The sequence below is a fragment of the Phascolarctos cinereus genome, unplaced genomic scaffold (genome assembly GCF_003287225.1).
Source record: "Phascolarctos cinereus isolate Bilbo 61053 unplaced genomic scaffold, phaCin_HiC Scaffold_4;HRSCAF=312, whole genome shotgun sequence".
NCBI classification, from domain to species: Eukaryota; Metazoa; Chordata; class Mammalia; order Diprotodontia; family Phascolarctidae; genus Phascolarctos; species Phascolarctos cinereus.
In genome coordinates this window covers 374,937,979-374,954,092 of record NW_027555847.1, presented here as the reverse complement: position 1 = coordinate 374,954,092, position 16,114 = coordinate 374,937,979, and the positions used below count along the sequence as shown (strand labels likewise).

The 16,114-nt window shown below is 40.3% G+C and overlaps 1 protein-coding gene across 7 annotated transcripts in view; it reads left to right on the top strand.

The window, feature by feature from the left end:
• Positions 1–16,114, top strand: part of CTIF (cap binding complex dependent translation initiation factor) — a 479,887-nt gene that overhangs the window by 167,125 nt on the left and 296,648 nt on the right. For all 7 annotated transcript variants that reach the window (XM_078153268.1, XM_078153267.1, XM_078153266.1 and 4 more), the window contains one exon: positions 2,489–2,564. In XM_078153268.1, the coding sequence (XP_078009394.1) occupies positions 2,489–2,564 (76 nt within the window). The remainder of the gene's footprint in view (positions 1–2,488; positions 2,565–16,114) is intronic.

Below are 16,114 nucleotides of genomic sequence, written 5' to 3'. Positions count from 1 at the left end.
CCTCTTAGTCTCAGTTGCATCTGTAAAAGGTGGATTATAATAGCTCCTATCCCACAGACACTTAATAAGTGTTTTTTATTGACTGATTTTTGGGGCAGCTAGGTGGCTCAGTGGATAGAGCTCCAATCCCAGAGTCAAGAAGACCTGAGTTCAAATCCAGCTTCAGATACTTACTGACCCTGGGCAAGTCACTTAACCTATTGCTTCCATTTCCTAATCTATAAAATGAGCTAGAGAAGGAAATGGCAAACCACCCCAGTTTTGTTTTTTGGGTTTTTTTTTTGCCAAGAAAACCCCAAATGGGATCACAAAGACTTAGACACGTCTAAAAAAACATTGATTTAACGTGTCCTATAGAGTCATCTTGTTATTACTGTAATCCTGCTTGTCAGCATTACAGCTTATCAGTTCCTGTCCTAAAATGTGTCACTCAGAGATGAATACAATCCTCCAGATATGATGTGCACAGGGTAGAAATACAGAAGCATCCTTACTTCCTAATTGTAAATTGTTCCTATCTTCATTCAGCCTACAAAATTACATTAATTTTTTTGGTTGCCACATCACATTTGTCATCTTTTATTTGCCTCAAGGTCTAGCACAGTTCTGTGCACAGAAGAGGGGCTCATGAAATAATATTGTTTAAAAGAACGAATGGACTGATTGCCCAAGATTTGGAGAGGAGATTTAATCCCAGTGAGTGGGATTACTTGTTGGTTGAATTCATAGACTAGAGGAGACTGGAAGGTCCTCAGTGAGAGAACCTGGACACATCATGCTGTGTTGTTGCTTTTCTTAGGTAGATAAAGCAGCAATCGCAGCAGTGATATTGGTGCGAATGCATCCCAGGCCTAAGAATGCCATCCATCCTGGGCATCCACACTTACCCAAGAGTAAGAATGTTCAGTGCTGATATTATGGTGGCTAAAGAACTACAGAGTAGTTTGTAGTCAGGCCAGGGAGGAATAGCAGGAGAAGATGCCAAAGACCCCAGCAACTCAGAGAGTAATAGAGGCAGCAAGGTTGAACCCAAAGCCATGTTCAACTTAATGAACATTTAATTAGGCATCTATTATATGCCAGGCAAGGTGCTTGAAACACGAAAACAAAACAATTCTTGCTCTTCAAGAACTTGTGTTCTACTGGGAGAGGAGAGATACAAAATGAATACAAATAAATATAATGCAGGGAAAATATATAATTGGGGAGATCAAGGAATGCTTCATGGTTAAGGTGGCACAAGCTGATCCTTGAGCGAAGACAAAGATTCTGAGAGATGACAAGGGAATTCACTGCAAGCATTAAGGATGACTTGCATGAACACGTGGAAGTGGGAGGAGTGTCAGTTTTGGAGACCAACAGGAAGTTGCATAGTCCACTTTATCTGGAATATAGAGTGTGTGGAGGGGGATATATGAAATCAGGCTGGAAAAGGAACAGGGAGTGAGGTTATAGAGGGTCTTAAATGCCAGGCTAATAAAACACCTCAGAGAAGTCACTGTGTTCCTGCATTCTTTGTTTATTCCATCAGTTTTCCAATTTTTGTGACTTCTTGACCACTTCAGATTTTCTTTCATGATCTCGGTTCCATGCAGGCAGGGTGTGATAGAAAGACCATGGGATTTAGAATGAAAAGACTTGGCTGAACCACATACGAACTGTATAATGTTGGGCAAATCCCTTCGCCTCTCTAGCTTTAGTTTTTCTTTCTGTTAAATGGGACCAGATTTGAAAGAAGAGGAAAAGGAGGGAGGGAGGGAGGAAGAAAGGAAAAAAAAGAAAGAAGGAAGGAATCCTTAAGACATCACTGTCAACATCAATGAGTTAATGCAATCTTGGGCAATGTTAAGAAACGCTAACCTAGAAGGTATAAGTGGGAGCAGCGTCTCTGTATTCTGCCCTGGTCAGAGCACATCAGGAGTACTGTGATCAGTTTAAGAAGAATACTGAAAAACTCTCAAGCATGAAGAAGGCTAGCAGAATGTTGAAGCGCCACTGTTCCATGCGTGTGAGCATCACTTAAAGGAACTAGGGATATTCAGGCCATGGAAGAAAAGACTCAGGGAACTTGCAATGACTCTTTTCAAGTATCCAAAGGCATATCTTGTGGAGGAAAGATTAACATAATTTGTTTTGCCCCACATGGAAGAACCATTATCCATAGATGCAATTTACAAAGAGACCAATTTAGGCTTAAAAGAGGAAAAACTAACAATCTGTCTGAAAGAATAATGGGCTGCCTCAGGAGGCAGTCAGTAGGTTCCTTCTCCTTGTATGTCACCACTGAGGCAGTAGCCTGTACCCTGCAGAGGACTCACATGGTTCTTAGGAATTTTGGAGAGGGTGAAATATGGCTTTCACACAAGCTAGAAACACGTCCAACCATTACCCTTCTCTCTCCCTTTGTAGATTGTACATGCTAGATGGGAACAAAATGGAAGTTTTCATTCTTTTTTCTCTGTCTCTTTTGCTTTTGCTTCGGGCTCAGATGTGGAAAAGGGAAGCTGGAAGATGGGGAAGGAATCAACTTGAACGACATAGAGAAAGTCCTCCCTGCCTGGCAGGTATGTGCATAGACAGGTGGTACCCACTGTTGGATGCCCCCATCGGTGAGGGGTGCTGAGTGAGTCCTGTTCTTTAGGGAGTCATTCAGTAGTGTTTGTTAGAGTTCTGTGTGCTGTCATATGTGATATGTGTTTTAACATCCTGGTACAATGCTGGCTGTGGTTTTCTGGATGATGATAAAATCGACTAACCTCTTTTTGGTAATTGTTTCTCCCCCCCCCCAAAAAAAAAGACCATGTAAACAGCCCAAGGCAACACTCAGATGTTGTGCCTTTGGCCTGAAATAGGTGACACTAGGCCAGCCAGCCACCTCATTGATGGAACATTTTTGTCTCTCTTTTTCTTTCTTTCTTTCTTCCTTTCTTCTTTCCTTCCTTCCTTCCTTCCTTCCTTTCTTTCTTTCTTCCTTTCTTTCTTTCTTTCTTTCTTTCTTTCTTTCTTTCTTTCTTTCTTTCTTTCTTTCTTTCTTTCTTTCTTTCTTTCTTTCTTTCTGTTAGTCAGTGGGGTTAAGTGACTTGCCCAGGGTCACACAGCTAGTAAGTGTTATGTGTCTGAGGCCGGATTTGAACTCAGTTCCTCCTGAATCCAGGGCCGGTGCTCTATCCACTGTGCCACCTAGCTGCCCCGATGGAACATTTTTCCAGCACAGTGCTGGGGTGAAGGGATTGTTGCAATTTCTTAGGTGGGTGTAATTAGTTTTTAAGCTTTTAAAAAATTTAAGTTGTCACTAACACCTCCAGTTGCCTATGGTACTTGGTAAGCCTCAGGAGATGATTTGTTTCCAATTTCTGAATCAGGCCAGATCCCAGTAGGTGGAGAGAAGCTTGCAAACACAGATCTCTGTACCCTCAAAGGATCTGAAGATTCACAAAAGCAGCAGCAGATGCCAAGGGGGTGCATATTTGTCGTTCTGTGAGACATGCAATGCAATAGACAGTTCTAAAAAGGATTATGAACAATTGTGTTGTTCATCCTGACTCCCTCCTCCTTCATACCATGTGCATATTTTATTTTATTTATTTAATTTATCCTTCCTGTTCATCCTTTCATCATCTTTTATTCCCTTTCTCCCTTTTCCTTTATTATCTTCCCCCCTATATATACCTTAAACCTACTAATGGTATCCAGAGGCATTGTTTCTTGACTCAGCTAGTGGCCTTCGGACCAGGGACATTGCCAGCCTCTGGCTTTCTAATGCAGCAAACAGGGCTGAAGTGCTCTCTTGTATTGAGAGCTACTCAGACATTCCTGTGATGTGCCAGTGGCTGGGTTATCATCTTTGAATCTCAGACTGAGGAGGACAGCCTGACTTGTTGTCTTATCCCAGCTTCCCATTTCCGCTTTTACCCATATCCTTAGGCTGTTGAGCACCATCCCTACAAGAGAAGGTGAAGGCTCAGGCCTCAGCCTTGTGCCATCCCACACCCCTGCGGCTGACCCTTCCTGTTTTATACACACAGATCATCTAGTCTAGGGGTTCTTAACCTGGGGTCAATGGACCAACCTCCATGGATAGATTTCAAAGGAATGTGGTTGAGGAAAACATCACATCTTTATTTTTGCTAACCTCTAACTGAGGTTTAGTATGATCTTCAGTTTCCAAAAACACTGTTCTGAGAAGGAATCTGTAGGCTTCATCAGACTTCCAAAGGGATCCTTGACACAAAAAAGTTGAAGAATCCCCAATCTGGTCTATCCCCTTCACTTTATAGATGAGAAAACCCAAGGCCTAGAGAGGTTAAGTTGCCCAAGGTGACATGGCTGTTAGTGGCAAAGCCAACATTAAAACTTAGGTGTCCTTGTTCCCAGTTATGATTCCACCTTCATAAGCTGATTGTAGTTCAGTGACTTTAATTAATTGACAAGTGTGTTTTGAGTGACTGTTGTGTACATAGCGCTGAGAGGACACAATTCCTGTTCTTGAGATAGTGTTTCAGAACGGATTTTGTGGCACTAGCAACAAAACGAAAGTAACAGAAGCATTCTAGGAGAGAACAACGTCAATCCACAGCTTTATTAAGCACCTGTTTTGCCAGGCACTGTGGCTGGCCTTGAGGCCATAAAGATAAAATGAAAATTTGAGTCAACTGCAGATTTAATTCCTCTGTTGAAAGTCAAATATTAATTTAAGCAGGATATCTATGACTTTGTAATCCCCCACATAGCCTAATACAGTACCCTATTTATCCACCAAAATAAGCCACTTTTCAAGTACACACAGGGCTTAAAAGATACTAGTGAGCTCTCCATGGAAATCAAGAATTGGGTTTAGGTTTTAATTTCCTTGTCCTCTCTTTTCCTGTTCCTGGTTACTTTGATTTTCTTGAGAAATTCTGTCTGGCAGTAAGTGGGAATTTTTTTTTTTATACGTGTTTGTGACTGGCAGGTGATAATGTTCTCTTAGTTAGACCAGGGTCACTGAATGAACCAGGAGGCATTTGAAGCTCTACTGGCCTCGAGGCCACGTGTGGCCCGTTGGCTGAATCCAAACTTCACAGATTTGTTTGGATTCAGTCAGAGGGCCGCATTTGAGGATCTAGAAGGCCACATGTGGCCTTGAGGCCAAAGATTCCCCCACCTGGTAGGGGACAGCCAGTTTCAAAGAGTCAGTGCTTGAGTATCCTTACCTATTTATCCTTGGTAAACATGACTATCTATCTAATAGGAATTATTCCACTCCCCAGTGATGCAAGCACCTAGAAAATTCAGACGTTTTTCTTGATTTGGGGAAAAACTGCCTAACCCATATTAAGTGCAAGTCATAATGGAGCATGGAGGCTCCTGACTGCTCGGTCAGGCAGGGGCATGGTGGTAAAAGTTTAACAACCAGCTCTCTGAAGGGGGGAAGTGTATGAACAATATACTTTTAAGTTTAATTGGCATTATTAATATTTTCTCCATCACTTTCTTCATTATAGATAAATCAATGGAACAAACCAAGCCCTGATTTTTTAGCCTTTGCCAATTTCTGAGGTGTAAATGCTTACGCTGAAGCTTTGACAGTCAGCTCCCAAGAAAACTCCTGGCAGGAGACCTAGGTTCTAGTCCAGACTCCATTTCTTTATCTGTGAAATATGGATAGTAACAGCTGTCCTGCCTCTTTCACAAGACTTTTGTAAGATAAAGTGACATACTTGTGAAAGGACTCACTGGACTGTGGAATTTAGATCTTGATAAATCCCGATGCTTTTTTTATTTTTCATTTTTTGGCTAATTTCCCTAATTTTTCAGATAAGTAAACTGAGTCCTAGAGAAGGGAAATTGTCTCAGGTCAAATGTTTGCCAACTGATGGAGTTATCCAAGACAGTTACTCAAATGCTCACTTAACTCAAGTGCCAGTATAGGCTCTTGGCCATGTTTTGGGCCAGAAGAACATCCCTCCTCAAGGGTAGGAGGGGAACAAGGGCCTAGCCATATTTTTTTCCCCAATTTTTTATTCATTCTAGCAGTCTTTTGCACATTTCTCTGGTAATGACTTGCATGGTCCTCTGACAGAGTGTGTGGTTAATATTCTTGCAATTTTTCCACCAGGAAGGAGAAATGGACCCTAAGCCTGAATTTGTTAGCCTTCAAGCCCAACCTGTGGACCTCAGTCTGAAATGTAGACTCATTTTGTTAAGGGATGCATGGTCTATTCTGCCCCCTGGGGGTGCCTCGGAACAACTACATCCCCTGATGCTAAGAAAGGCTCACAAGCTGTGTGCCCTACTCATTGGTGAAACTGAGTTCAGGTTGCCATCTCACTGCCTTGACTTCATTTCATGTCAGACTATCCTGGCTCCCATCACCATTTGAGGTTCACCATGTGGAAACTATTTCTAGGTGAAACGGAGGATGTCTTTAGAAGAGATGTGGCTGATTCTCAATAACGTTCCATTTGTGACATTGTTTTCAGCAGCTGCAGGCTATTGCAAGAGCCTCTTTTCACCTTCTTTTCTTTCTCTAAGAGGCTGTGAGATTTAATAGAAATATGTTCCTAGATTAGGAACCAGGAAACACGCCTTGTTGAGCATTGAAATTTACTGTCAAAAGATATGGGTTTAAGTCTGTGCCCTACTTTTTGCTTCATTATATGACTTTTGGCACATCACTTCATTTTGGGACTGTTTCCTCATCTCTAAAATGAAGGGATTAGACTAGGTGATCTCTCTAAGGTCTTTTAAGGAGACAGAGTGGTACAATGGAAATTGTATTTGACTTGGAGTTAGAGGGACCTGGGTCCAACTCTTCCACTTACCTATGTGACATTGAGCAATTTACTAAATTTTCCTTGGCTCTAAAATAAAGAGGGGGTTGAATTAGATGCCCTCAAAGGTCCCTTCCATCTCTAATTCTATGATTCTATGATCCTATGATTTTTCCAGCTCTAAAATCCAGTGATACTGTAATTCCTAAGTCATGGCTCTACAACAGGCTTGTAGTATAGATGGGTAATTCACTGTTGACCCTTCCCTCCTGGGCCTGTATGAAATGAGAAGGTTAATTTAGATGGGTGTTTCCCACCCCACACAGATTGAAAATAGATAAAGTATCTAAATGGTCTACCAAGAACTCTCTTTCTTCTCCCTGCCTCAACAGAAGAGATTGGAAAAGACTTGGGAGTGAGGCAAAACAGGGATCATGGAAAAGGAACATGGACTTGGGAAGTGTAGAAGAAAGTTTTTAAAGTACATAGATTTGAAGAGGCAAAGACTTTTGGAAATAAAAGTTTTGTGGACCAGTAAAAATTTGCCATGGACCTGTGCCATTTAACAGATGAGTGTTTGGAAAACCCTGGACTCAATTATGTTTAACATGTTCCATCTCTAATATTCTGTGATCATTTCCTCTTTCCTTCATATGACAGTGAATAAACAAATAGTCTTGGTTTCCTAGGGCCCACACAAGGATGCTTAGAAGCCTTCACCCTCCTGTCTTCATTTGAAGCTAAATTTAGGTAATGATGTCCTCTCTACTGCCTCCCACCTCCCCTGCGTTGAGACCTCCTGCTTTTTACTCCCGTGTTCCAGTATGACTAGGGCCAATTAGCTCAGGACCCTGGCCTGGCCAAAAAAAAAGAAAAGCTACAGCCTAAAATAAATCAGGCAGTGACCAATCAAAGCATTTTGATAAAAATGGAAAACTGGCCCTCTATCCACAGCACCATGTTATCTTAGGCTCCTGCCCAGTGGAGGCCTTGCTGTCATTAGGATGCTGTTCAAAAGGAAGGACTAGGGATTAGAAGCTGAGGAGCTGTAACTAGTAAAAACTATGGAAGCTCAGGGAATCTTGGGAAAACTTAGCTAGGAAGGTGGGAATTTGTTTTGCTTGACTATGTATGTTCGTTCTGAGGGTTTTGTTTTTCTTTATTTCAGTGGAGTTAAGGAGGTAGGAGGGAGAGGATAGAAATAGGGTTTCCTTCCTCCCCGTAAAAGAGGAAGAATAGAAGGGATGACAGACAAGCAGGGCAGCTTTGAAAATCTGGGAAATTTATTATTTTAAAAGTAAAAAAGGAAAATAAGCTCTATGAATGGAGACTTGCCATTTCATGTACAATCTTCTATAATGTACATGAAAATCATGCTCATTTTACTTAATGTCTGTTAAACTCAGAATGAAAATAAAATTAAATGAACATTAAAGGAAACTTGGCTAGGCTGGCCGTAGAAGGAATAGGTAAGCAGGAGGAAGTGTTGGATAGCACCAACTCTTGGCAGAATGGGGAAAGAGGAAATTTGTCTTCAAGGTCCCCCTACCCAGTTCCCCTTTTCCTTGATGGCCTCTTTGGTACCCCCTTTTCTTTTCCACCTCTCTTTCATCTGATTATCAGCTGATTACCTCAGAATACCCATTAATAGCTTAAGGTATAATCCCCCATAGAGACATTTTTGAAACTAGAAAAGTTCTAAGAGCCAAAGAAATGACTTTCTAATGGTGGCATTCCAGGTAAAATGAGAGCAGGTAAGGAGAAAGATTTGTGGGTAACAGAATCTTCTGTGTTCTTTAGCTAGCTGTATTTCTAGTAGGCAAGGTCAGTTCCTTTTCTTCACTGAAGGGAATGGCCTCCCACACATATACTCTTATTAGCTCCTCCCATTCACAGAGTATGATTCCCCCCCCCCATCTGTATCCTCTTCTGCAAATGACCCTGCCTATTTATATCCTTAATAGGACTGTCACTCTTCTTTTATCAATTCAGGTTTTTCTCCATGTGTTAACGCAGTGGTAGACACTGTGGGGAATAGAATGACCAATTTTCATCAAATTTTAGAATCTGAGTTAGAATGGACCTCAAAGGTCATCATTTCCACTCATATCTGAACAGGAATACCTTCTACGAGAAGACACGAGAGTAACAGATTAGATTTGTACCCACCTCTTCTCCCTGCTTTACTACTTACTGCCGGAATAACCTGTGCCACCTCTCTGGGCATTAGTTTACCCATCTGTAAAATGAGGGCATTGGACAAGATGATCTTAAAGGTCCCTTCCAGCTTTACATCATATTTTCTTCCACAGCTAATCATCCAGTTTTGGGGATTTCATCCCCTCCTATGTACTTTTGGATAGCTCTTCACGTTAAAGTTCCATTCTGCCTTTTTATAACTTCTACTCACTGCTCTTAATACCATCCTCAAAGGCCAAGTAGGACGAGTCTGATCCTACTTCCCCATGAAAGGCCTTCAGATATTTTAATTGTTACCATGTTAATCACCCCTCCCTCAAACTTCTCTAAACTAAGCATACCCAATTCCTTCAGCTAATCCACATAGGGCTTAATTTAGGTTTCTTGCCATTCACACTGAGCCTTCAGTCTACTTAAAATCCTAAATTTATATCACATGAAATTATTTCTAGCTATGCCTCACCCCTTCCCCCATTCTGTCCTTGAGTACTTTTTAAACCCAAATACTTGGGGGGAGGGGAGTTTGGAGCTATATGGACAAAGGGAAAATATGTCATCTCTACCTATCATCTAAATCACTTCCTTGCTAAGATTCTCTCAGATAGAGCTGTAGTTTTCATAGAAGAGAACTAAGTCTCAAGATTCTTAGTTTAATAAACTTTAAAAAAAATTTCTCAATGCTTTTTTTTCTTTAGGTTAGTCACTTCCCAAGATTCTCCTACCTCTAATAGATTGTTCCCTTTCTATTATTTTTATTGGACTCTTTGGCTTTTATATCACTTTAAATTTCCTAATAACATCCTTTCAATCTCCCACCCAAAAAGCCATCCCTTTGAAAATAGGGAACCGGTTGATGAGGACTCAGTACCAGTAGTTTTTGATATTGGTGAGCCTGCTAGACATTCTTCTCCCCATTTCTGAGAATATGCAAACTTTCTGTAACTGTTTCCTGTCAGCTTAACATTTTAGCTTTGGAAGGAGCCTTTAAAAAGTCACCCATTTGCACTTCAGAGGCAGCATTGTTTTTCTGTCAATCACTTCATCAGTAAGCATTAATTAAGCTCATGCTGTGTGTCAGTCACTGTGCTAAGCCCTGGGGATGCAAAGACAAGCAAAAGACAGTTCCTGCTCTGAAGGAGCTGACAGTCGTAATGAATTTGGAGTCAAAGGACCTGGGTTCTAATCCTGGCTCTGACACTTACTACCTATATGACCTTGAGCAAGTAATTTAACTTTTCTGGTTCTTGGTTTCCTTACCTGTGGGTTGAGGAGGTTGGAGCAAATTACCTCTGAGATCCTTCCAGCTCTCAATGTATTTGAATGTATCCAGCTCTCAAAGCTTTGAATATCCCTGGCAGGAAAACAGTTTAGAACTATACCCAAAAAGTCATTAAAATGTGTGTCAGATGAGATGCGATAATATTTGTAAAGCACTTAACACAATGCCTGGCACATAGTAGGTCCTTAATAAATGTTTATTCCAGGGGGTGGAGCCAAGATGGCAGAGTAAAAGCAATGACCTGCCTGAGCTCTCCCCCAGTCTCCTCCAAATACCTGTAAAAAATGGCTCTAAACAAAATCTAGAGCAGCAGAATCCACAAAAAGACAGAGTGAAACAAATTTCCAGCCCAAGACAACCTGGATGGTTGATTAGAAAGGTCTGTTATGCTGGGCTAGGAGAGAAAATCAGTTTAGCATGGGTGCACAAGCAAAGACCACACCTCAGCAAACCTGGAGCAGGCCTCTGAGGCCTGAATCATGGGCAACCGTGGTGGTTTCCGGACTTCTTAATCCACAAACACCAAAGACAACTTAGAAGGTCAGTAGGAAAGGTCTGTCAGACCTCGGTGAGAGAGGAACTTGGTCCAGCCCCAGTCCCAGTACAGCCCTGGGGCACCTGCTGGTTCCGGAGCTCTCTGGCCACAGACAGAGGGGGGATCGAGAAGCTGATCAGAGGGGGGATTACAGGGATCTCTTTCCTTGATGATACTGAAGCAGGATTTTCTTGCTTTGCCTGTGCTTGGATCTGGGTCACAGTTCTGGGTGGCAGTCCTGGAGCAAGGAGGAGCACTGGTGTGGTGGAGCTTGTGGTGGTGGTGAAGAGAGAATCCTCCTCACAGTTCCAAGGCAGAAAAGAGTGCTTATGGTCACTCACAGACCAGAGTCCAGGCCAGGAAAGGAATAAACACCTTGCCCTTGATCATACCAGCTTGGAAGAACTAAAAATTTACAGGTCCCTAGAAGTATCTCTGAAAACAGCTGCACAAAACCCTTGAATCTTGGGAAAGTACATTCTCCACACTGGAAGCAGACCCCTACCTTAACAAAGAGTTTAAAACTCAAATAATTGACTGGGAAAATGAGCAAACAGCACAAAAAAGTCAGACCACAGAGTCTTACTTTGGTGACAAAGAAGATCAAAACATACAACCAGAAGAAGACAACAAAGTCAAAGCTCCTACATCCAAAGCCTCCAAGAAAAATACGAATCAGTCCTGGGCCATGGAAGACCTCAAAAAAGATTTTGAGAAGCAAGTAAGAGAAGTAGAGGAAAAATTGGGAAGAAAAATGAGAGTGATGCAAGAAAATCATGAAAAACTCATCAACAGCTTGCTAAAGGAGACCCCAAAAAATACTGAAGAAAATAACACCTTAAAAAATAGACTAACCCAAATGGCAAAAGAGGTCCAAAAAGCCAATGAGGAGAAGAATGCCTTAAAAAGCAGAATTGGCCAAATGGAAAAGAAAGTCCAAAAGCTCACTGAAGAAAATACTTCCTTAAAAATTAGAATGGAGTCAATGGAAGCTAATGACTTTATGAGAAATCAAGAAATTGTAAAACAAAGCCAAAAGAATGAAAAAATAGAAGACAATGTGAAATATCTCACTGAAAAAACAACTGACCTGGAAAATAGATCCAGGAGAGATAATTTAAAAATTATTGGACTACCTGAAAGCCATGATCAAAAAGAAGGAGCCTAGACATCATATTTCAAGAAATTATCAAGGAAAACTGCCCTGATATTCTAGAACCAGAGGGTAAAATAGAAATGGAAAGAATTCACTGATCACCTCCTGAAAGAGATCCCCAAAGGAAAACTCCTAGGAATATTATAGCCAAATTCCAGAGTTCCCAGGTCAAGGAGAAAATACTGCAAGCAGCCAGAAAGAAACAAGTCAAGTATTGTGGAAACACAATCAAGATAACACAAGATTTAGCAACTTCTACATTAAGGGACTGGAGGGCTTGGAATATAATATTCTGGAGGTCAAAGGAGATAGGATTACAACCAAGAATCACCTACCCATTGTGGAAGTAAATATTGAAAACTAAAAATAAATAAATTTATGTTTAAAAAAAAATCACCTACCCAGCAAAACTGAGTATAATCCTTCAGGGGAAAAAAATGGATATTCAGTGAAATAGAAGACTTTCAAGCATTCTTTTTTTTTTTTGCAAGCATTCTTGATGAAAAGACCAGAGCTGAATAGAAAATTTGACTTTCAGATACAAAACTCAAGAGAAGCATGAAAAGGTAAACAGGAAAGAAATAATAAGGGACTTATTAAAGTTGAACTGTTTACATTTTTACGTGGAAAGATGATATTTGTAACTCATGAGACCTTTGTCATTATTAGGGTAGTTGGAGGGGAAAAAAACTATATATAGATAGATAGAGGGCATAAGGTGAGTTGAAGATGAAGGGATGATAGTGAAAAAATAAAATTAAGGGGTGAGAGAGGATTATACTAGGAGAAGGAGAAAGGGAGAGGTAGAATGGGGTAAGCTATCTCAAAATAGACAAGAAAAAACTTCTGCAGTGGAGGGGAAATGGGAGAAGGTGAGAAGGAATGAGTAAATCTTAAGCTCATTGGATTTGGCTTAAGGAAAGAATAACATACACACTCAATTGAGTATGGAAATCTATCTTACCCTACAGGAAGATAGGGGGGAAGGGGATAAGAGAGCAGGGGGATGATAGGTGGGGGGCCAGATTGGGGGAGGGGTAATCAGAAGCAAACACTTCTGAGGAGGGACAGGATCAAGAGAGAATAGAATAAATGGGGGGCAGGATAGGATGAAGGGAAATATAGTTAGTTTTTCACAACATGATTACCATGGAAGTGTTTTGCGTGACTACATATGTATAACCTGCATTGAGTTGCTTGCCTTCTCAATGAGGGTGGGTAGAGAGGGAGGAAGGGAGAGAATTTGGAACCCAAAGTTTTAAAAACAAATGTTAAATATTGGTTTTATGTACGACTGGGAAATAAGATATTCAAGCAATGGAGTATCGAAAACTACTATCCTGCCCTACAGGAAAATAGATAGGGAAGGGGATAAGAGAAGGGGATTGGTGATAGAAGGAAGGGCAGATTAAGGGAAGGAGTATTCAGAATGCACGCCACCTTGGGGTAGGGGTAGGGGTGAGATGGGGAGAAAATTTGGAACTCAGTCTTGTGGAAATAAATGTTGAAAACTAAAAATAAATAAATTAAAAGATAATAAATAAATGTTTATTCCCTTCTCCTATATAACCTTTGATTCATCAATGTTACTATTAATCATGTACCCCAAGGAGGTCAAAGATAGATAATGTTTATAGCAGTGCTTTTTGTTGTAGTAAAATCTGAAACAAAATCAGTAGGTATTCATCATTTTGGGAATGACTAGACAAATTAAGAGCTAGGTGGTGCAGTAGATAGAATGCTGGACCTGTGGTTAGGACGACCTGAGTTCAATTCCAGTCTCAAAAATTTACTAGCTCTCTGACCTTAGGCTAGTCATTTAACCTCTGTCTTCCTCAGTTTCCTTATCTATAAAATGAAATAGCACCTACCTTCCAGGGTTGTTATGAGGATCAAATGAGATAATATTGGTAAACTGATTTGCAAACCTTAAAGGTCTTTATAATTGCTATTGGATAAATTATTTTTATCATTATTATTATTATTACTATTACTATTATATGAATGTAATAGAATTTAGCTGCACCTTGAGAAATGAGGAATATGATGAATTCAAAGAATAATAATATGGGTGGATGTATATAAATTGATACAGAATGATGTGAAACCAGGAAAACAATTTACTTGATGACCCTAGCAATAATAAAGGAGCAAGAATTTGAAAACCTTCAGAACTCTAATCAAAGCAGTGACAGCTATGACTTAAAAAGACTGACATGAAATGTGCCCCTGCCACTTAGCAGAGAAGCAGTGGACTAGACAGTTAGACATGTTTTGTTAGACATGGCCAGTGTGTTGATTGGTTTTCCCTGATTATTTATTATATTTTATGCTATTAAATATTATATTCATATTAATATATCAAATATTATTTTGTTATAATAAAATATTACAAATGTTTGTTTTAAGGAGGGTTTTCTACTTGGATGTTAAGTAGTAAGGGAGTTAGTGGATGGTGAAAGATTTTTAAAGGTGCATGGATAAAATATTTTAAAAGGTACACAGAGGAAAGGGAGGGAAGTACAGAAAAGCGTACAAGTAGAAAAATTTGTTGCTAACTTGCTGTTTATATGTTTATTTAAAATAGCTATTTGTGGATTTTAAAAGAGAAGTGTGTATTTAAATGTAAATTATATATTTATATCATGTATAATTATGCATAATATATAAATTATACATATGTTTATTTTTTAAATCTCTGGCAGATAGACATATATCCCTTGATAAAACACTTTCAGCAATATGAAATTCGCTACACTATAGTGTAGACCATTCTGTTTTATTAAAACAGTTCTAGTCATTATCTTGTAGTTGTGTAGTTGTGTTGACCAATATTATACAGACAGGACTGTAAAAAACACTAAGCGTAGAGGAGAAAAGCCAGTGTGACTGATAATGTGGAGGAAGCTGCCCTTTCCTCTCATACCATCCCTGCCTCTGTATCCTTTACCAGGAATCCTTTCCTGGTGAAGGACCCCTAGGAAGCTGGTGGTTGCTAAGTGATCCCCTGTCACCCACAGCTGTCTGTCCATCTGCTTCCCTCCCTCATCCTCCTGTTTGGCAAGAGCTTTTAATTTCTGCTTCCGAGTGCCCTTTGTACCCTGGAATATGAGGCCCACTGCATGACAGAAAATGCTTCTGTGATGTCTGTCCCCTGAGAGACCGTGCTGAATCTCCCTATGTTGGTGCTGTGAGCAAATTAGCACACAGTCCATGTTTCCTCATAGTGATGGTAAATGATGGGGCTTGGGGCAGCAGGAGGAGCCATGATATAATGGATAGGATTCTGGACATAGAGTCAGGAGACCTAGGAGTTCTTCTGCCTTTAACTAGCTGTGGGACCTTCTGTATGTCAATCAATTTCTCTTCTGCACAGTTTCCTCATTGGCAAAATAGAAGTAATATCTCACCTCCTATAGAAGAACCCCAAAAGATCCTAGAGATAAAAAACTTTGAAAAGGATAAAGTGCTTTATAAACTTTGTTGTTATGCGAATGGAATGGGATGTAAAAACATGATTAATAATGGAGAATTTTATTGCAGAATCATGAGATTAGAGCTAGAAGGGAATCTTAGATATCCTATGACATGGGTTCTTAACATGGGGCCGTTGAACTTGTGTGTGTGTGTGTGTGTGTGTGTGTGTGTGTGTTTTTAAAAATATTTTGATAACTGTGTTTCAGTGTAATTGGGGTTTGCTTGGCAATCCTGTGTATTTTATTGCATGCATGTAAAAACATGATTCTGAGGGGTCCCCAGACTACCCAAGGGGTCCATGACACCGCAAAGATAAAGAACCACTGGTGTAGCACAATACCCTGGTTTTACAGATAAGGAAACTTTCACAGAGAGATTAAAGTACATTTTCTGGGGGAGGGAGCGCCACATAGGTAGTAAGGAGCATCTAGGAGGCAAAATTGGGTCTTCAAGTGACTCTTCAGAGCATCTCATTCAATTCAGTTTTAAAAAGCATTAATTAAGCTTCTACTATGTACCAGGCACAGTGCTGAAGATAAAGACAAAAATGACATAGTCCCTGCCTTCATTAAGCGTACATTCTACTGGGAGAAAACAATATGTATACAGATAGGTGATTATAAACTATACAAAACAAATACAAAGTAATTTAGATAGTTTGGGCAGCTGGGTGGCACAACGCTTAGAATGCCGGGCCTAAAGTCTTCCTGAGTTCA